Source organism: Toxorhynchites rutilus, chromosome 2, assembly GCF_029784135.1.
Source record: "Toxorhynchites rutilus septentrionalis strain SRP chromosome 2, ASM2978413v1, whole genome shotgun sequence".
In the NCBI taxonomy this organism is placed as follows: Eukaryota; Metazoa; Arthropoda; class Insecta; order Diptera; family Culicidae; genus Toxorhynchites; species Toxorhynchites rutilus.
The window spans coordinates 163,415,335-163,438,856 of NC_073745.1; the positions used below are offsets into that span (position 1 = coordinate 163,415,335).

General features: G+C 39.2%; 1 protein-coding gene across 1 annotated transcript in view; it reads left to right on the top strand.

Annotated features, from left to right (window-relative positions):
* Window positions 1-23,522, top strand: part of LOC129764829 (NACHT and WD repeat domain-containing protein 2) — a 42,449-nt gene that overhangs the window by 8,045 nt on the left and 10,882 nt on the right. Inside the window, exons 2-3 of the mRNA XM_055764344.1 lie at window positions 3,438-3,526; window positions 23,279-23,469. Coding sequence (XP_055620319.1) covers window positions 3,438-3,526; window positions 23,279-23,469 — 280 coding nt within the window. The remainder of the gene's footprint in view (window positions 1-3,437; window positions 3,527-23,278; window positions 23,470-23,522) is intronic.

Consider the following 23,522-nt stretch of genomic DNA (forward strand, 5'->3'; position numbering starts at 1 on the left):
TTAGTACGCCATCGTACATACTGTTCCAGAGCGATGGACCCAGGATAGAGCCCTGTGGAACTCCAGCCGTAGTTTTAATCTGCGCCTGGCCCGTGTTTGTCTCGTACACCAGCACACGGTTCTCGAAGTAGCTTCTCAGTATTCTACACAGGTAGTCAGGGACTCTCATCGTGTGAAGCGCAGTCGCGATGGCCTCCCAGCTGGCACTATTGAACGCGTTCTTAACGTAAAAATGCTCTGTTTGCTCTTTCGACCACTATGCGAATGGCATCTACCGTGGATCTCCCTTTCCGAAATCCGAATTGACTATCGGACAGTCCACGAACTCCCTCCGTGCAATCCGTCAGCCTATTGAGGATGATTCTCTCCAAAAGTTTCCCCAGAGTGTCCAACAGGCATATGGGTCTATACGATGCTGGATCACCCGGCGTCTTTCCTGGTTTGGGCAGTAGTACTAGCTTTTGTACCTTCCATCGATCCGGAAAGTACCATTCGTCTAGACACTTCTGCATTGCTGTCCTGAACATATCAGGGAATGCTAGGACTGCCGCTTTTAAGGCAATATTGGGGATTCCATCTGGGCCAGGCGCTTTCTTCGTTTTGAGGCGTTTCATAGATGCAACTAGCTCGTCGTTCAATACCTCCCTGCGTTCGATGTTATCCTCATCCTCCCCATATGGCGTGGGTGGCCAGGTCGTTGGGTCGTGCTGCGGAAAAAACCCTTCCACGATAATTTTTAATTTTTCGGGACACATTTCGGAGGGTGTCGTTGGGCCCCTGAGCTTCGCCATCACCACTCGGTAGGCATTGCCCCATGGATTGACGTCCACGTTCCGACATAACTCCCTGAAGCAATTAGATTTGCTCCGCTTAATCGCCCGTTTAAGAGTGGATCTAGCCTCTCTGAATTCCACTCTCCGCTCTTCTCTGGTGTCTATGCTTGACCGTTGGAAGCGTCTTCTGGCGCTAAGGCAGTTGGCCCGAAGCACGCCAAGTGTCTCACTCCACCAGTAGTCTGGAGGTCGCTTATACCTGGGTTCCCTTTTTCTTGGCATTGTTATATCGCATGCTTTGCGTTTCCGTCAGTTCATCCGCGTTCATATTCAAGACGCCGCTCTCCACGCGTAGTGCTTCGATGAAAAGATCCTTGTCAAAGGTTTTTGTCTTCCACCTGCGCGGGAATATGAATGGCACGTGTCGAAAGGCATGTAATCAGGACTCCCCAACGTTTTTCTGAGCTTCTTCTGACAACTACCATTATAGGGCCAAAATAGTCTATACCCACGTAAGAAAACGGGCGACAGTATGCAGCCAACCGTGCCTCGGGTAAACTACCCATTAGAGGGGGAACGGGATTTGCATGGGTTATCTTGCATAACTGACAGTCTGCTTTTACCTGGTTGTATATGCGTCGTATTCGGGGAATTATAAATTTCTGGCGTTCATTGAGTGTCGTTTCATGATTACGGTGGTAATATTTTTCGTGGTACATCTGCACTATGAGTTTAGTACCAGAATGCTTGCCTAGTAATATTATCGGGGCTTTCGTTTCGTTCGTAGCAAATTTACAAGCGTCAATGCGTCCGCGCATACGAATAATGTCGTCGTGGTCTACGAAGGGATTTAATTTATATAGAACGCTGGTTTTCGGCAGTGAAAATTCTTTCTTATTAGCGTTTGAACTTCTTAGAATCGCCAGTTCGTCGGTAAATGCTTCTCGCTGTATTTGACGGTAGATGCGTTTTTCCGCTCGAATGAGTTCCGGTGATGTAAGAGGGCCGAGGATCTTGGTTCGTTTCTCGGAACTAGCTCGTATATTGAAAACAAAACGTAATATATATGCTTCCACTGAGATCAGCCGCTTCCACGACGAGAAGTCATCTATGTTGAGGACAGGTGCGGCGGAGGTCACGTGTAACAGAATATGAGGACGCAGCTCTTCTTCAGTTTGTCTGGATCCTAGTTGATGCCATGGCCAGTGAGTTTTAGGAGTTCCTAAGAATTCTGTTCCGCAGAACAGTCAATTTGTCGCTCACTCTGAGCGACAAATTGACTGTATTTCCTATGGTCGGAACGCAGCCAACAAATCGCGTCTCGTGAGTCACTCCAGAAATATCGCCTAGCTATTTTTGTAGAGAGCGATTTACCGAATGTGTCGGCCAGTCGAGCGCCTATTACAGCTGCTTGAAGTTCAAGGCGAGGTGTTGAGGTGTACTTAAGGGGTGCGTCTCGTGTTTTGGCCGCTGAGATTGTAGTTTCAATTTTATCATTTTCTTGAAACCGTAGATATATCACTGCTGCAATGCCATTTTGGCTTGCGTCCACGAAAGTATGAAGCTCGACTTCGTTACAATTCGTGATAGATGTGCATATTCGATAGCACCTTGGGATTTGAATTTTCTCCACGAGGGGCAACCAGAAGAGCCATGTAGTCCAATTACTGAATTGTTCATCCGAGATCGGATCATCCCATCCGATCTGACTGCGCCACACGTCTTGGAGAATTACCTTCAAATACATCAAGAAATGCAATCGTTTCGACAAGAGTATACTCAATGGAAGTCGGGTACCGTCAAAGCGTGAATTGCTGCGGGTACTAATGACGATTTTTGATACTTCAGGATTAATCTCACATTTCCTGATGTATTTGAATTGAATGAATTTTATAAATTGTTGCAAAATGTTGTCAACAAAACTATATGCAGGTTTTCTGATTTCATAAATTTCCTTTATTCCACAAGACAAAGAAATTATAAAATTCCTACAATTAATTGATCCATATTATTTGTAGGTATAAATATAGAAATTCCTTCTTACATTTAGTCTCCTAGGTATGAGTTGTCCTGCATACAATTAGACAGACTCTTATTTTTATCAATAGCCTATAAATTCAGAAATTATTTAATATTTTAACATTTTTTATAAAAATAATAATTTCGTTTCTTACTCAGAATGACAAGAAATAATTCAACGAATTATTTAAATTAATTTCGACTGCAATTATCTGCGTATTCAATTCACTCGCGCACAATGGTATCGTTATAATCTAGATGAATTTCACAATGCCTCGAATGATCTCTAGATCTCTTTATTGTTTATACATTTCAAGGGGTTCTGATGTAAGGTGCGACGAAATGTAATACATTTCGGTAACAATCTGTATTATTATTATGTTCAGTCACAATGAAACCGTTTAACTAAAAAATTTTTTTACTTATTTTATTTATCTTTTCCTTTCTTTTTGATTTAGACTTCTTAGCATTTCCAACTGATTGAATTGTATACATGTTTATCTTCTCGAGCCTAATAGAATTGCTTTCATTTCAATGTTCGGTTAACCGCACAGTACAACAGATACGAGGCGTTTATTGTTGTGTTTTAATAGCAAAAACAGTTGATTTTTACTAATGTATAACACTCATTTTACCTGTTTTCAGATACAACTATGGAGAGAAACAACCTTATGGCGAAATGCTATCCTAGAATCAAAGATTATTGTCGGGAAAAGCATGGTTTAGAATTTCAGGTAATTGGTTTACAATAATTCTTAGATTAGATTTTTAGACGCTTGTGTCGCGTTTAAAGGGGGGGGGGGTGTGGATTGGTCTCTGTTTGGAAGGTCGAAAAATAATGAATTTTTGTGATCGGGTATTTTGGTTATTGTTAACGGTATATTTGAAGATGTATTTCCACTTTTTGAGTGCACGAGTAATGATTATTACGCTGTTGACATCTGGATGCGAGAACGCAGTCTGAAAATCAGAAACTTGCTGGTGGTATCTGTTCTGAAGCAACGAGGGGTGTCGCAAAACGAATTCAAATAAATATGGAAATTTTAAGACAATACCTAAGGCGTTACATAGACTTTTTTGAAAATTCGAAAAATTACCGAAATGGTAATCGCTATTTAGAAGCTCATAAAAATAGATATCAAAAAACGCGTTCAGCAATACTATATCCCTTGATGTGTCCTCATACTTTTGACTGTAACTTTCCAACGAAATCGAATATCGGAAAATTCATTTAGGGCAACATTTTAGAGTGCATAAGCTTCCCAAAAAGGCAAAAATAAAAAATTCGATTTTTCAAGTTTTCAGACCAGGGTCTCTCTTATTTAAAGTTTTAGTAATCATGGATTGTGGATTATCTACATCATGCATGAAATCAGGGCTCAAAATCTGGGAAATATCGAGTATATTTGGGGTACTATGACGACCATTGCCAAACGACAAGACATAAACCGACAAAACAGTTTCTTTACTCTTTGATGCTGAATAGTTTGTCGGGCAATTTTGATTTCGGGCAGAAATTTCAACGAGTAGAGAGATTTTCTCATTATTTTCAGCATGTGGAGATTGTTCAAGCTTTGGTCAAATATATATTCTATTGCCTAAATGATTTGCTATCGCTCACACGTTATCGTATGTTCGACGTAGTATTGACTTTAATAAATACAACAAACAAGAACCGGAACGAAATGTTTAAGCCCCCTTTTGTACTACTTCCATGTAAGCGACATCGACAATTGCCTTATACAAAATTGCAGCCTAAATCAACTTGCAGATGATAGAGTAGTGTCTGTCGTAGGATCAAACGAATCCGACCTGAAGAACCCTCACAAGATACTTTGAATAATTTTTCAACCTGGAACCATTGGACTAGGGATCGAATTATCCACGGAGAAAACAGAGATGGTGGTTTTTTCTAAGAAGCATAGACCAGCAAAACCAAAGCTTCAACTTTTGGGTAAACCTATCACTCATGCTATGTCATTCAAGTATCTTGGGGTCTGGTTCGACTCCAAATGTACTTGGGGGCCCATATTAGGTATCTGAGTAAAAAATGTCAACAAAGAATAAACTTTCTCTGTACAATTACCGGCACCTAGTGGGGAGCCCACCCAGAAGATCTTATTATGTTGTATCGAACAACTATTCTTTCAGTGATGGAGTATGGCAGTTTCTGTTTTCAATCAGCTGCCAAAACACACCTTATTAAACTCGAGCGAATTCAGTATCTTTGTCACCGTATTGCGTTGGGATGTATGCCCTCAACGCATACCATGAGTCTCGAGGTTTTGGCAGGCGTACTCCCACTAAAAGATCGCTTCAATTTATTATCTCTTCGATTCCTCATCCGGTGTAAGGTTTTTTATTTATTTATAATGATACTACATCCCATTGAGAGATTAGATCTTCTTCACAATTTTTCGCCAATAGTCCCGATCCATGGCTGCAGTTCTCCAACTCCCGGCTGCACCGATTCTTGCCAAGTCCTGCTCCACCTGGTCCAACCACCTCGCTCGCTGGGCTCCTCTCCTTCTTGTTCCTACCGGATTCGATGCGAACACCATCTTTGCAGGGGTGCTGTCCGGCAATCTTGCAACATGCCCTGCCCATCGCACTCGTCCAGCCTTGGCGACTTTCTGAATGCTGGGTTCGCCGTAGAGTTGCGCCAGTTCGTGGTTCATTCTCCTTCTCCATACTTCTCTTTCCTGTACACCACCGTATATTGTTATGAGCACTCGGCGTTCGAAAACTCCAAGCGCTTGTGAGTCCTCTTCAAGCATCGTCCATGCTTCGTGCCCATAGAGAACAACCGGTCGAATTAGGGATTTGTACATGGTACACTTCGTACGGGGTCGGAGTTTGTTGGACCTCAAGGATTTGCGGAGCCCATAGTAGGCACGACTTCCATTGACAATGCGTCTTCGAATTTCACGGCTGATGTTGTTGTCAGTTGTTATCAACGAGCCAAGGTAGACAAATTCCTCTACCACCTCGAGCTCGTCGCCGTCGATCACAACACTACTACCAAGAAGAACTCTGTTGCGATCAGTCCCTCCAGCTAGCATGTATTTAGTCTTAGACGCATTGATCCCAAGTCCAATCAGCCCTGCTTCGTGTTTCAGTCGGGTATACAAGTCGGCTACCGTCGCATGTGTTCTTCCGATTATGTCCACGTCGTCGGCGAAGCAGATAAACTGACTAGACTTGTTGAAAATCGTGCCCCGCATGTTGAAGCCCGCTCTCCGCATAACACCTTCCAGCGCCACGTTGAAGAGCAGACAGGAGATTCCATCGCCTTGTCGAAGTCCCCTGTGAGTCTCAAATGATTCCGACAGCTCATCTGAGATCCGCACACTGCACCGCACACCGTTCATCGTTGCCTGAATCAGTCTTGTCAGCTTTCGGGGAAAGCCGTGTTCGTCCATGATCCTCCATAGCTGTCGTCGGTCGATTGTATCATATACGGCATTGAAGTCGACGAAGATGTGGTGTGTAGGAACCTGATACTCGCGGCACTTTTGGAGGATCTGCCGCAGTGTAAAAATCTGGTCCGTCGTCGAGCAACCGGGCATAAATCCGGCCTGATAACTTCCCACGGTGTAAGGTTATGAACCCATTAGTGATCGGAAATTTTGAGCAACTGATCGAGCTAAATTTTCACTCTGGATTCATGAGTCCATATCATGAATTCATCTCCATGCAGGTTGATCCATCTTCGTATATTCCAAACCGTGTTTGTTTTCCTGACTTCTTCAATTCCTCTATACATTTTGATCTGTTCATGGAGGAGAAAATCCATGAAACTCCAGATTATCGTTCCTACGATCTTCAATGCAATGTATGGGCGTATCAATTGTGATAATATGTACTTTACAGATAGGTCCTCTATGAATGAGTCAACAGGATTTAGAGTTTTCAACGTATTTTTTAGCATTTATTCAGTATATATTGCTGAATTGGCAGCGATATACTGGGCGTTGGACAACGTCGCCTCACGACCTGTTGAACACTATTACATTGTAATTAGCTCTGTCGAAGCTATCCGATCAGTGAGGCCGGAAAAGCACTCGCAGTACTTCCTCAAGAGAAAACGAGAAATTTTGAGTGCTTTATCCAGACGCTGTTATGTCATTACCTTTGTCTAGGTCCCTTCACATTGCTCAATTCCGGGTAATGAGAGGGCTGACTCATTAGCAAAGGTAGGTGTAATTGAAGGCGATATTTATCAGCGTCAAATCGCCTTCAATGAATTTTATTCTTTAGTTCGCCAAAATACCATCGCTAACTGGCAACGCAAGTGGAATGAAGATGAATTGGGCCGGTGGTTTCACTCGATTATCCCTAAGGTTAGCCTCAAACCGTGGGTCAAAAGTCTGGACTTGAGTCGGGACTTTATTCGCACATTCTCCCGACTCATGTCCAATCACTGTTCGTTAGATGCACTACTCTTTCGTTTCAATCTTGCCAGCAGCAATCTCTGCGTTTGTGGCCAAGGTTATCGCGACATCGAGCACGTTGTTTGGTCGTGCGAGGTGTATTTGGTCGCCAGATCGAATTTAGAAAACTCCCTTCGGGCCCGAGGAAGACAGCCCAATGTGCCGGTGAGAGATGTGTTGGCTCGGTTAGACCTTGATTACATGTCCTATATATATATATATATATATATATATATATATATATATATATATATATATATATATATATATATATATATATATATATATATATATATATATATATATATATATATATATATAGACCTTTTGGGCACGAAACCGTGATGTTGGTCGGAGATGTAACTGCTGCAGGCATGGGAGATAGTATCCAAAACTATTATTTGAAGTAATTTGGAGATAGAACAAAGGCAAGCATAAAGATTTGCCGACGTCCTTTTTACTGCTTTTTTAACCCTCCTGTACTCGCGTGCAAAATCACAACACGTATACTCGCGCACGGTGTCACAGACCGAAAATTGAACTTCTCTGTAATGTTGCCATTGTGTATTTTTCAGGCTTTATTGGCATTTATTTGAAGAAGAGGGTATGATTGAATGAAAACACTCCAAAAAATATGTTTTCTTCGGCTTTATTATGTTGCTGAATTAGATGACTATTAAAGTCATCTAATTCAGCCTCCACAAAATTGAGTAATTTTTGATACTCCAACACAAATAACGAAATTCGAATTTTGCACTATTATTAATTAAAAGTAAGCAACTGAATATAATTCATTGAGTATAAAGAGTTATAAAATAACATAAAAACGTATTAATCGATTGTGGTTTCATTGGAGTAGGAATCGAAACATAGCATAACAGCATGCTCGAAACAAACATATTTTGTACATTTCATGCAGTTGTTGCGTGTTTATCTGGTCTTTTATCGAAGAGAACAATGTATAACGACCTTCTAGATAATTACCAGATGATAAAGGTTCTGGAATATAAAGTTTGCATATTTCTAATATTCTTTGTCTCTGTTTTCTTAGTAAACTAAGAATTAATGCCTTTTTTAGATGGGGCATAAAAAGATGATATAAAAGGATTTCTAGGAACTTCCTTTTCTTTTTCTTGTTTTCTTGTCGATGTTGTTCATTATAAAAAAAAATCCCCGAAACTGTAACTGTTAAAAATTACCATGAGCTACCGATTAGTTTATAGTTTACTGTTTGCAATTCTTCCACAAGTGTGCATATGTACCACCATTATATTTAGCGAATAACTATACGAAAGTCAAACATTTATATTTTGCTTTTGAACATACGGATCTAACGACGAATAGTTAATATATGGATCCGTTCAATCCAGTTACAAAAGGGACTGAAATCAAATAAGCATAGTCCGATAATATTCTTATGCATTATATTCAATAAATATTTCACGCCACTAACATTAATTATCATTCTACAATATTCTACAATATGAAAAATGACACTTGTCCAAAAATGTTACTCCTATACTCGCGTCGGTGTGACAGACCGAAAGTGTTAAAAAAGTGGCACACGTCCCCTTTGTGCCAACACATGCGATACGTTAAACGATGACGAACGTCGAATAACGAAGTTAGAGAGAATCGCAAAGTCGTAGTGTTGATATTTTCTGAGAAATGAACGAAAGATTTTTTCCAAGCCTTCGGGAAAACTCCGCAGCGTAGTGAGCGACTAAACAATAAACTTAGCGGTGAAGATAGACTGCTGGAACACTTTTTCAATATGATAGAAGGGATGCCATCTGGTCCAGGATTCGAAGATTTCTTGAGATTTCAACAAGCAAGTTATACTCCGCTGGAACTTATGACAGGATCAGTACAGATAGCATGTAGGCAAGGTACACTGCTGGCAGCTTTAAAAATTTGTTCATTGTGGAGTCTTTCATTAACGAAAACACCACTGAATTGTTCTCGAAAAAGCTCACAAATACTCTTTTTGTTTGATGCGTCCACATTGTTGCGGATCATTACGGTAGGTAGTCCTGACGGCTTCCTCTGCACATCGACAAATCTCCAGAATTATTGTGGGTTGTTTTCCAGATTACTCTGAATACGGTTGAGATGAGCTCCAAATAGCGCTCTGTTCAGTCGTTTATAGTTTTTGCTGATTTCAGAGTAACAGGTTTTCCAAAGTACACAACGGAAATCGGAAAATTGGTTTATTTCAGCACTCTTGACAACACATGCTGTGAAATCGAGGTACAACTTGAATCTCAAACACTGTTTTATTCCAGGTATTGTATTGAAAATTGGCAGGAAACTGTCTCGTTTGTCATCCTCGCGTGATTATTCATCTTAATCTGTGTTCTGTTTTTCCGTGTATGTGACGTGTTGATTATTCATGAAATGAAAAGCAGAATAGCAATGGAATTGGGGCATAGGTCATTGTGTCGAACGGATGTCAGTAGAAGAGAATTTAAAAACGGAAGTTAATGAGACCATGAGACTATCGTGTACTGCACAATTGATTACATGTCCATTGAGGTTTATGCCGATAATGTTCTTTCAATTGAGGTTACCGACAAAGCACTTATGTTACTTTACCATTGAAAAGGAAGCATTTGAAGGTGCTAGTCAAAGTTTTTTTAATCTTTTCGGACAATGAGGTGAAGACAAGACAACACGCTCTAGCAATAAGGATAATTGGACCAAATCGAGCAGGAAGATATCGGGAATAAAAGAATTGAAATAACATTTAAGAGTATAGCTCAAGTAACAAAATGGGAGAAAAATCATTAAAATATGAGATGTTTTTTTTTTTAATTTGTTTATTTTTACAGGCTCAGTTACTTAAGTTTAAAGGAGCCGAATTCTTAAATATAATTTAAAACTATATATATAAACAATTTTTCTTACATCTATGGTTAGTAAGGTGGAAAACCGATTACTCGCGGTGTACTCGAGTTTAGGAGGGTGACATATTTTTAGGAGAAGGATGGGATATAAGGAAATTGTAACAATGTTGATGAACACAAGGAAGGAAAGGAGGGTATAAGGATGTAGGGACAATCACACACGAAGATCTATAGCTTTAAGGAAGACATATATATGGGACATGTAATCAAGGTCTAACCGAGCCAACACATCTCTCACCGGCACATTGGGCTGTCTTCCTCGGGCCCGAAGGGAGTTTTCTAAATTCGATCTGGCGATACAGATACACCTCGCACGACCAAACAATGTGCTCGATGTCGTGATAACCTTGGCCACAAACGCAGAGATTGCTGCTGGCAAGATTGAAACGGAAGAGTAGTGCATCTAACGAACAGTGATTGGACATGAGTCGGGAGAAGGTGCGAATAAAGTCCCGACTCAAGTCCAGACTTTTGAACCACGGTTTGAGGCTAGCCTTAGGGATAATCGAGTGGAACCACCGGCCCAATTCATCTTCATTCCACTTGCGTTGCCAGTTAGCGATGGTATTTTTGCGGACTAAAGAATAAAATTCATTGAAGGCGATTTGACGCTGATAAATTTCGCCTTCAATTGCACCTACCTTTGCCAATGAATCAGCCCTCTCATTACCCGGAATTGAGCAATGTGAAGGGACCCAGACAAAGGTAATGACATAACAGCGTCTGGATAAAGCACTCAAAATTTCTCGTATTCTCTCAAGGAAGTACGGCGAGTGCTTTTCCGGCCTCACTGAACGGATAGCTTCGACAGAGCTAAGACTATCCGTTACAATGTAATAGTGTTCAACAGGTCGTGAGGCGACGCTGTCCAGCGCCCAGTATATCGCTGCCAATTCAGCAATATATACCGAGCAAGGATTCTGAAGACTGTGTGAGGTGCTAAAAAATACGTTGAACACTCCAAATCCTATGGACTCATTCATAGAGGACCCATCAGTAAAGTATATATTATCACAATTGATACACCCATACTTTGCATTGAAGATCGTAGGAACGAACCCCAATCTAAGATAATCTGGATTTTCATGGATTTTCTCCTTCATGAACAGATCGAAATGTACAGAGGAATTGATGTAGTCAGGAAAACAAACACGGTTGGGAATATACGAAGAAGGAACAACCTGCATAGAGGTGAATTCATGATATGAACTCATGAATCCAGAATGAAAATTTAGCTCAATCAATTGCTCAAAATTTCCGATCACCAATGGATTCATAACCTTACACCGAGATAATAAATTGAAGCGATCTTTTAGTGGGAGTACGCCTGCCAAAACCTCGAGACTCATGGTATGCGTTGAGGGCATACATCCCAACGCAATACGGTGACAAAGATACTGAATTCGCTCGAGTTTAATGAGGTGTGTTTTGGCAGCTGATTGAAAACAGAAACTGCCATACTCCATCACTGAAAGAATAGTTGTTCGATACAACATAATAAGATCTTCGGGATGGGCTCCCCACCAGGTGCCGGTAATTGTACGGAGAAAGTTTATTCTTTGTTGACATTTTTTACTCAGATACCTAATATGGGCCCCCCAAGTACATTTGGAGTCGAACCAGACCCCAAGATACTTGAATGACATAGCATGAGTGATCAGTTTACCCAAAAGTTGAAGCTTTGGTTTTGCTGGTCTATGCTTCCTAGAAAAAAACACCATCTCTGTTTTCTCCGTGGAGAATTCGATCCCTAGCCCAATGGCCCAGGTTGAAAACTTGTTCAAAGTATCTTGTAAGGGTCCTTGCAGGTCGGATTCGTTTGATCCTACGACAGACACCACTCCATCATCTGCAAGTTGTCTTAGGCTGCAATTTTGTGTAAGGCAATTGTCGATGTCGCTTACATCGAAGTTTTACAAAAGGGGCTTAAACATGAGCCCTGGGGGAGGCCCATGTAAGAGACCCGACTGGCTGCCGAATCTCCGTGAGAAAAGTTCAAATGTTTCTCACAAAGCAAGTTATATAACATATTATTCAATAGAGGCGGCAGACCCCGAGAGTGTAATTTGTCCGACAAAACCTCTATTGAAACAATAAACCTCTATTGAAACAACAGATCGCACCTACCTTGTGGTATATCTCGAACAATTTTTTGCATAGGAGCGGAATCAGGACAAACCTTCTGTGCAAAATTAAAAATCCATCGATGTGAATATTCTTCGCTTTCATTCGTTGAAGAGCGATTTCTCATGTTTCGAGCCACTTTCCATAATTTTTTCATTGACGTTTCTCGTGACAAACCTCCCACGAAATTTCGCCAATAAGCACGTTTTTTCCCTTTGATTAAGTTTTTAAATTGATCTTCAAGGGCTAAATACGTTTGAAAAATTTCAGGGGTTCCACGTTTCCGAAAAGCTTTAAATGCATTCGATTTTTCTACATAAAGCTTGGAACACTGGCTATCCCACCATAGATTGGGAGGCCTTCGACGAATAGTGGAACCTGAGATGGGTTTCGTTTGAGCGCGAACCGCGCTGTCATAGATCAAACGAGAAAGGAAGTTATACTCCTCCAATGGAGGTAAACAATCTCTGGAATTGATGGCTAGAGCAATCGCGTCCGCATATTTTTTCCAGTCAATGTGTCTTGTGAGGTCATATGCCATGTTTATAGATTCAGAAGAATTCGACCCAATGGTGATGGAAATTTTGATTGGCAAGTGATCACTACCGTTGGGGTTCTGGATTACATTCCACTTGCAATCTAACGATAGTGAATTCGAGCAAAGCGAGAGGTCAAGAGCACTTGGGTTAGCAGGAGGTTTAGGTACACGTGTTGTTTCCCCAGTGTTCAAAACGGTCATATTGAAGCTGTTACAAAGGTCATATATCATCGATGAACGATTGTCGTCGTACTGTTCCCCCCAGGCAGTTCCGTGAGAGTTGAAGTCTCCCAAGATCAATCGTGGCTCAGGAAGGAGTGAGCACATGTCATCAAGTTGTTTGCGGCTAACCGCAGCTCTCGGAGGCCAATACAAGCTGACAATACAGAGGTCTTTGCCTCTGATGTTTGCATGACAAGCAACAGCTTCGATCCCTCCAATAGGTGGAAGGTCAATTCTAAAAAATGAGTGGCACTTATTGATCCCCAAAAGCACCCCTCCGTATCTATCATCACAGTCCAAGCGTATAATATTAAAATCGTGGAAAGAGATATCATCTCGCGAAGAAAGCCAAGTTTCGGACAGAGCAAAAACATCACAATTGAAGTTATGAATTAAAAATTTGAATGTATCCAATTTAGGGATAAGACTACGACAATTCCACTGTAAAACAGTGATATCTCCGTCCTCTCTATTTGAATTAGACATCAAGAGAGATAATCATTGCAAGGAGGGGCCATGTTTGCATCAATTGTTGCAAAATTGTCTTTAATACTGGAAGCATTGAGATGACAATGGTTCTGATGGAGTCGGAAACATTAAAACACTTGAAGATTTGATCCAAAAGGTCAGACAACTTTATAAATCCCGATTGGGAAGTTGAGCTGGACGGAAAAATAGGGACAGTTGGGGTTTTTGATGTCCCCTCGAGTGCTGGGTCGTTCGAAGGTGAACTATTCCCACGGAAGCCAGGAGGAACCTGATTTTGCTTGTCCGCTGCACTCGATTTTTTAGGCAAGCTAACAGGGGGTATCACCGGCGGGACTTGTTCTTGAACTTTGGGAGTGGTCACATTTTTGCGCCGTGGATTCCCTTTGAAAATAAACGGTGTGCCCCCGTTACCTGTATCCGCGTCCATTTCGTCAACTGGCAACGTAGCGAAGACATTTTGTTTGTTGATTGGTTGTTGTTGTTGAGCTAGTGGAGAAGCGCCCTTTAAAATTTCCGCAAAAGTGCGTTTTGAGCGTTCCTTCAAAGAGCGCTTCTGTTTCTCCCAGCGACTCTTATAAGTTTCACAAACTGAGAGCACATGTGGGGATCCCCCGCAATATGGACACTTTTGCTCAGTCGCATTGCAGGATTTCCCCACATGTTGCTCTCCGCAAGTGGCACAGCGCTCCTTGTTGGCGCAATAATCTGCTGTATGACCAACTGACTTGCATTTGTTGCAAGTCATGGGCATTGGCACGAAGAGTCGCAGTGGTAGCCTCAATTTGTCCACCATAACGTAGTCAGGGAGGGCGGAACCAGCAAAAGTTACTCGAAACGAGTTGGACGGCGTGAATTTTGTTTTTCCCTCTTCCCGGGACACTTTTCCTAATTGATTGCAGTCCAAAATTTTAACTTTCGTCAAAGGGAGTTTTTTGAATCTGCCATCTCCTTGTTTTATGAATTCGCTCGTCAGACCCGTTTAGTGGGCTTCCTGGCTTTCGGACATATCGGTTTTCAAACAAGAGTTGTTCTCCGAGTCTTCGTTTCTCCGACTCTGTTCGTCATTTTATTAACTCATTTTTCATACCTTAAATCTAGTACTACAATAAAAATATATGGCAGAAGAAAGTGGGAGTTGTCTTAGAAGCTTTAGTTATTTACTGCCCATCCAATCAGAAATGAATGGTAAGCAAAACATAGTTATACAATCAAACGCGCGAATGGTACGCCAGTTGCGAAACCATAAATAAATGAAAACATGCTTGCAAAATGCGCTGAGCGTTCTATGAAGTTTGCTGCGCACGCGGAAATGAGTTGACCTAGTAACGCTTGTAAACACAAGTGTTCTGGTTGAAGTTTCAATATTTGGGCGACACAGTAAACATGTATGTTACTGTCGCTTCGTTATTTTTATTATGCCATTTGCGGAAGTATACAAATGAGTAAGCTAACGGGTTTTGAAATATGTGACGTTGAAAAATGGGTTGAATTTCTTATTGAAAGGATTTGAAGATTTGATCTCTTGAGAGAGATTGGAATTTAAAATAGTTAGAATACATCATCGAAAATAGTTATAGTACATCATCCCCCTTTAGGTGAATGATGTAACATAGTGGAAACATTCAAAAGCATTAACAATGCCTCTGGAAAAAAAAAATCAAAGATTGCTTCAGACACTCTTACAAAAAAAAATTCTTTTTATTTAATATATTTTACAATATAATTTTTAATTATTTATTGCCATCTTTCATTTTTTTATAACACAATTTCTTAAATTTTTATTAGCCTATTTTTATGTACTCTAAATGCTTGTTGTGATATTTGATGTATTATTTCACAATTTGGTTCTTCTATTTCTTTTACTACATATGGTCCGTTGTAAAATGAATCTAATTTTCGTCTGTTGTTAATTTCTAAATAAACTGTATCTCCTAGATTTACATCAATTGGATTTGCTGTTTTATCAATTGCTTCTTTTCGTTTAAATTTTTGTTTCATAAGTTCTTGTTTCGCTAATTCATGTGATTTTTGTAGTTTGTATTTCAATTCTTTGCTGTATAGTTCAAAATTATATATTGGATCAATTCTTCCTGTTTGTAAACATTGTAAATTTGGTGTTATTGGTTTTGTTCCAAATACTAATTCATATGGAGTAAATCCATGTCCTGAATGAGGTGTTGAGTTATAGTTAAAAGCATAAAATTGAAGCCAATCATCCCAGTCTGTATGGTGTTCACTGGCAAAGGATCTCAGATACTCATTTAGACATCTGTGATTTCGCTCTAGTGATCCCATAGTCTGTGGATGATATGCTGTTGCAAAAGTTTGTTTAATTTGGAGTAATTTGCAAATTTGTTCTAGCACTTCGTTTTTATATTCAGTCCCTTGGTCTGATTTCAATTCCAAAAATGTACCATATATGAGGATAAAATTTTCTACTAAGGCTTTTGCTATAACGTTTGCTTCCTTAGTTTGTATTGGTATCAATGTAATTTATTTGGTTAATTCACATTGTATGGTAATAGCATATCTGTTGTTTTTAATAGTTTTTGGAAGTGGTCCTATAGTATCTATAGAGACAACTTCAAAAGGTTTCGAAGGTGAGGTTGTAATAACTAATTTTTCTCTAGTATGTGTTGTTATTTTATTGATTTTACACAATTCACAGGCCCTTATGAATTGCGCAATTGTCTTTTTCATATTTTTCCATGTATACCATTCTCGAAGTTTTCTGTACAGTCGATGCTGTCCACTATGTCCTCCGAGTGGTGTTTCATGGTTTTCCCCTCAGAATTCTTTGTATTTCGCAAGGATCACTAATGAACTTTGCTGGTTTAAAAATTAAAATTTTAATATTTTTAAGTACACGGTTACACAATTGTTTTAAAATTCCGGCCGGAATAATGTTGAATATATCATCGTCAAATGGTAGCGCTATTATTTCAATATTCATTTTCTTCATATTATTATCAAGTTTTGAAAAGGCAAACTCTAATGTTTGATTTCCATTGTATATTTGTGTTTCAAACTCATACACGAATGTAGGGTGTTTAGTGTACGGCGCTCCATAGTATATTGTAAATTTGAGATTATTTCTGTGTGCTTTAACCATAAGCTTAGGTAAACGTTTAACTTTAGTTTGATTTTCGATGTCATACATAGCAAGGTGATCAATCTCGCTAGTATTAACACTTTTTTCCTTAGTAATATCTTGTTTATTTTTCCTCGTCATTGCTCTTGTATTAACCTTGAGTACAGAGAGTTGTTTTAACTCATCCGAAGAGGTTACAATCCGTGATAACGCATCAGCACAAACATTAGATTTTCCTTTTATATATTCTATTGTAAAGTCGTAATCTGATAGATCAAGCCTCATCCTAGTTAATTTTGATGTGGGATCTTTCATTCCAAAAAGAAAGACTAGAGGTCTGTGGTCTGTTCTTACTAAAAATTTTCTACCATAAAGATACGCTTTGAAGTGATTAACTGCCCAATGAATGGCAGTTAGTTCTTTTAAAATAACGGCTTTATTTTTTTCGCCTTTTGTAAAAGTTTTACTAGCAAATGCTATTGGAAGATCATTGCCATTTATATTTTGAGATAACACTGCTCCACATCCAACATCGGATGCATCAGTAGTGAGAATAAAATTTTTTGAAAAATCTGGAAATTGTAATGTTGTCGGTGACATCAGACACTGTTTAAGCGTTTCAAAAGCTTGTTGGCACTGCAATGACCAAATAAATTGAACGTTTTTCTTTAGTAATTGGTTTAATGGGTGTGCTATTATTGCAAAATTTGGCACAAACTTGCGATAGTAGTTGCAAAAAGCAACAAATCGTCTTACATCATCGTTATTTTTAGGTACCGGATAATTCAGTACAGATTCGTATTTCGAGTCGTCAGGCAGAATACCATTGTCGGTTATTTTGTGACCTAAATACGTTACTTCGGTGCTAAAGAATTTACACTTTTTCGCGTTTAATTTCAAATTGTACTTTCTTAATCTGTCAAAAACTGTTGCTAAATTTGTCAAGTGGTGTCGGATCGAACATCCTACCACGATAATTTCATCTATATAGACGAAAGCCATTTCAGGTGTTAAACCTGCCATTGCGATCGTCATCATTCTTTGAAAGCTATTTGGACTAATGTTTAATCCAAACGGTAATCTAGTAAATTGATAGTGTCCTGATTGTGTAGAAAAGGAAGTGTATTTTCTCGAATCTTCATCTAAATGTATTTGATGAAAACCTGACATTAAGTCAAGTGTTGTAAAAAATTTTGCTCGACCAAGTTGATCAAGAATAGTATCAATTCTCGGCAGTGGAAACTTATCTGCTAGTATTTTCTTATTTAGTTGTCGAAAATCAACAACTAGACGCCATTTCTTTGTACTGTTTTCTGCCTTTTTAGGAACTAACAAAATAGGATTATTGTATGGCGATACTGATGGTTCTATTATGTTTTCTTTCAGCATCTTACATACTTGGTTATTAATTTCTTCACTTTGTGAATGTATAGTTTTATAATTAGGTATATATACAGGGACATTATCGCTTAAATTAATATTTTGGCTATAAAAATTATTCTTTGATAGTGTTTCATTTGGTAAACAGAACACATCTGCATAGTTTTTTATTAGTTTAAAAAATTGATTTTTCGCGAATTGTGGGATATTTTCCATATCAATCTCATTAATTATTTCATTGATCCGCACTTTATTGCTAGGATTATTTATTTTCATATTAAATGAATAGTAAATTCGTAATGGTTCCATAATTGGGCTAAACTTATCTATATATACAGATTTATCTGTAGTATTTACAAATTTTATACAAGGATTATTGGGAGAAATTATGGTGTTTCCACAGAATATTCCAGGTTGGATTTCTTTGGAGAAAACTACCGTTATCTTCCGTTATATTTAATGATGAAATGTTTCTAATCACTTCACTCCGGCTAGGTAAAATAAATCCATTATTTATACTATCCTCTATTGGAACTTCGATCTGATGGTTATCGAAATAAAATTTCAATAGCCATTGATCGTAGTCTATTATGCATCTATATTTACAAAAGAAATCACGGCCTAATATGCCGTCCGTCGGTATTGGGAAATTATTGTCTACAATCTGAAGGTTGTGCCTAAGTGTAAGGCCATTATCAAATTGCAATATTGTCTCTGTTTCCGCGATGGTTTCGGTTGTACCATCGGTAACACCTGTTATTTGAAATCGCTTCAGTGGGTCAATTTTCTGCAACGTTGAAATTTTTCCCCGTTTGAAAACAGATATGTCCGAACCAGAATCAATTATGAATGAACATTTGGCGCCAGTCATATGTACGAGTATCGTAATAAAGTTTGTTGCACCCAGATTCATTGCATACGTTGTTCTGATTACGGGCGTTGTCCTAAAAAATTATATTGAGGTAGTACCTGCTGACCTTCAGTTTGGTTTAACTGATTCAGCATGTTTTGTGTTTGTCCAAACGGTGCATGTGTAAAACTGACACCGTTTTCGATGTTTGGTATATTAACTTGTGGGACAGCGAGTAACTGAGTCGCTGCCCCCGTGTATATTCTTTGTTGTTGTTGAAAGTTTCGATTTGCGTTAGCGTCTCCTCTTTGTTGTCTATTTCCATTGAAACCATTCCGTACGAAATTCATACTGCTATTATTGTTATAATTTCTGTATGAGTTGTGTTTATTGTGTGATCGTTGACCTCCGTTCACTCGGTGAAATTGATTGCGTCCCATTTGTAGGTTGTTAGTATATTGAGGCCTATTATTGCCTCTGTTTGGGTTATTTGACCGATTGGTGTATTGAAAGTTTCGGTTTGTTTGTCTACTCATGTTGGCAACTAAGACCTGGGCGTTATTTTCAGGGTTTTCGTTGACTTTGATAATAGCTTGCTTGATGTCTGTAAAATTCCCAGCTTTTAAAATTAATTTAATTTCATTGGATTGAATCCCATTTATAAGGGATTCCAACCCAACTCTTGTTGCCATATTATTTGCAACGTCTTCTGGAACCTTTTGTTCCAAATAAAGGCTTTTCAACTTAAGTGTGAGGTTTTCTACTTCCTCACAGAAATCAACAGTTGACGCTTTTTTCTTGATTTGCTTTAGTTTAGCAATCAAGGACTCTGGTTTCTCATAGCTTTTGCATCGTTCTTTAATATTTGCGGCGATGGCTTGGAGACTGTTCAAGTCACTTGCAAGCCTGATCTCGCCTTATTAGTTAGTCTGGTTTTAATGAATTTTACGGCTGTACCCATGTGTTCAGCCTTAGTGGTCTCCTCAAGAAGGTTTATTGCATCAATGAACGCTTCTAAATTACCTGCTGAGCCATCGTACATTGGTACGATGGCTGTCGCTTGCTTTATGTCGAACGAAGTGTTCGTGGGTACCGGTTGAGGGGTAGTCATTTTAAAATTTTCTATTTTACTCTCTAAAATGCTTCTAATAGAAAAAAAATGAGTTTCTTGCTGCTTTTGCTATGAAACTCAACTCTGTACTTGACAAGTCGTCTTCGTGCAGTATTAATTTTGCTTGTATATCTTTATATATTTCCTTCGCATACTCCAACTTTGTTTGTAATGTAGCTAGCTTAAAAGGTTTATAAATAGACTTTTTTAAATTTCCATCTAGCTGCAATAAAATTTTTAAATCCTCATTTATGTCATCATACTTTGTCATTACTTGACAAAAAAAATATTGAAAACTAGTATAGAGGTATGATATTTATTTTATTTGACTTGTGATAAAAATTGTGATTTACAATTTTGAATTGTCTTCTAGGGGTAACCATGTAATGGGATCATCCCCCGGAAGTTCTCTAATTCTCTTCAACAGTTCTTCCCACGTCAAGGGGTAACCTACTTCTAGAGGAGCGAAAGCTCCAGATCCATGTCCTCTTCCTATTTCATTTAGAAATTCCATAAATTCATTAAGTTCATTGTCATCCATTCTATTATTTCCGGACATCGTACAAAAAAATCAGCAATGTAAAAAAAAATATGTATATTTAAATTTCTAAATTATTCTAGGACTTCTTTATTTTTTTTCAATTCGACGGTTGCTAGAACTCGTCGATCATATCCCAAATTTCCTGTGAAATTGGGTCTTCCATTGCAATTTACAAATTTTTTGTTTAAAAACTATTCTTCCCCTACTTTCCTTTACAATACCTGATTTTCTTCGGAGTTTAATCCCTTTTACTCCATAGCGCTGCTTCCACGTTCCATGTTGATGACCATTGGACCGGTTCGTTCGCTGGCTGCTGTATCCTGGATCGTTTAGTCCCCTCCGGATCTATTATCTCCATTTACGAGTTCACTTTCACATGCTTTCATAAAGTTCTTCAGTAGTAGTAGCCAATAGGATCTATTATCTCCATTTACGAGTTCACTTTCACATACTCTCATAAAGTTCTTCAGTAGTAGTAGCCAATATGATCAAATATCTCCATTTACGAGTTCACTTTCACATGCTTTCATAAAGTTCTTCAGTAGTAGCCAATAGGATCAAATATCTCCATTTACGAGTTCACTTTCACATGCTTTCATAAAGTTCTTCAGTAGTAGCCAATAGGATCAAATATCTCCATTTACGAGTTCACTTTCACATGCTTTCATAACGTTCTTCAGTAGTAGTCAATAGGATCAACACATTATCCTTGCTGTTCGTGTGCACACAATTTTTCAACACTTATCTGCTCCGCACCTTACATCGGGGCATTTCTAGAATTCACTTATTGTTCAGTTTTTCCTGGTTTTCGCTAACACACAAATTGTTCGGCACTTTTTATCGGAGCATTTTTAAACTTCACTTATAACACACATTTTCACCATCCGAAGATTACTGATTTGAATCGCGGTCGCCATTTAGTGGGCTTCCTGGCTTTCGGACATATCGGTTTTCAAACAAGAGTTGTTCTCCGAGTCTTCGTTTCTCCGACTCTGTTCGTCATTTTATTAACTCATTTTTCATACCTTAAATCTAGTACTACAATAAAAATATATGGCAGAAGAAAGTGGGAGTTGTCTTAGAAGCTTTAGTTATTTACTGCCCATCCAATCAGAAATGAATGGTAAGCAAAACATAGTTATACAATCAAACGCGCGAATGGTACGCCAGTTGCGAAACCATAAATAAATGAAAACATGCTTGCAAAATGCGCTGAGCGTTCTATGAAGTTTGCTGCGCACGCGGAAATGAGTTGACCTAGTAACGCTTGTAAACACAAGTGTTCTGGTTGAAGTTTCAATATTTGGGCGACACAGTAAACATGTATGTTACTGTCGCTTCGTTATTTTTATTATGCCATTTGCGGAAGTATACAAATGAGTAAGCTAACGGGTTTTGAAATATGTGACGTTGAAAAATGGGTTGAATTTCTTATTGAAAGGATTTGAAGATTTGATCTCTTGAGAGAGATTGGAATTTAAAATAGTTAGAATACATCATCGAAAATAGTTATAGTTTCTGTTATCACCCCCGAAATTTCCACGTTATGGGAAGATACGTACACGCGATATTCTAAAATGAACCGATTGTCAGCAACAATCTCGTTAGCTTGCTTCCGATCAGTCACGACAACACGCAGTTTGTTCGGTCGAACCTTGGAAATTTCGACCATGGAGGAATAATTTTTTGTCAGATCTTTCATGATCTGAATGACATTCAAAGCTTTTCCTTGTGGCTTGGGCCGGAAGAAAACAACCCACGGGCCTGTTCCAGGTGCATCTTCTGGGTATATCTTGACACGGGGAGCGGAGACAACTGAGGGGGCAGACGAAGACGAGGATTGAGTGGAAGAGGATAAAACAGAGGGGTGGGACGAGGTAGATGGTTGAGTGGGATCGGAAGTAACAGGTGAGGAATGCGAAGTCGTCAGCTGAGTGGAAGCGGGAAGGTTAAGGGTTTGAGAGGAGAGGTTTGCGGATTTCTTAGAGGGGGGCTTTTTAGTGTGGCTTGAATCTTCTTCGGAAGAATTATCTTCCGGTGAGGGAACGCGCTTGAGCGACTTCCCGGCCCCTTTTTGTGCAACCGAGGGGGAGTCAATATTTTCATCGTAAGAGATCTCCATATTTGGAGATCTCTCACACTCTTCCATAGTTTATACGGATGATAATTATAATAATATTTTATAATAATTTCTATAACCTAATTAAATAATAATAACGATAATAATATTTATACAAAATACTTGGTAGTGCACACCAGTGCAGCTAATCAGAAAGCGACTGCTCCTCAATCGATTGGTCGCAGGCACAGCTGTGATAGCTAAACAAACAATCACGCTCCGGTCCACACTAAACGCACACACCAATGCAGATGAACTGGAAACTTCTCGATCGGTTGAACACGTGATCGACGCTCGCCGCAATTGAAATTGTGTATCACACACACGCACTGTCGGCGGTCGCACAGTATCCGAATGCGGGATAATGGCAAAACACGGCGAAATAAATCGTCTTTCTGCTGATAACACTTTGTTTTTTGTTGGGCTCAAACGAATTGTATAAACAAAGCGTATGGATACAACACGGCAGAAAATACACCAGCTAACGGTAACCGAGAACGATAACGATAACGGAGTGGCACAATATACGTCTGATTACTCGAAGGTCTCGACGCGGAATGGAATATGAGATGTTGTTGTGTATTACTTTCAATCTTAAATACATAACTATGCAGTAGAAAGCTATCATTCAAGTATATTTGTAATTTCCAACACAACATAAATCAATTATTCACTTTCTTAGGTAGTTGATATGAGATGGGGTGTTCGAGATGAGGCCACTGATGATCACATGACTACCGAGCTGTGCATGCGCGAAATTAAGAACTGTCAAAGACTTTCAATGGGTCCCAATTTCGTCGTTTTCCTTGGTCAGAAATATGGATACCGTCCGATTCCTACCTACATTCTCTCATCGGAGCTGCAACTCATAAGGTGAGGTGTTTTCCAAATTCTCAAGCGCCACGTATTAATAATAAATACCACAC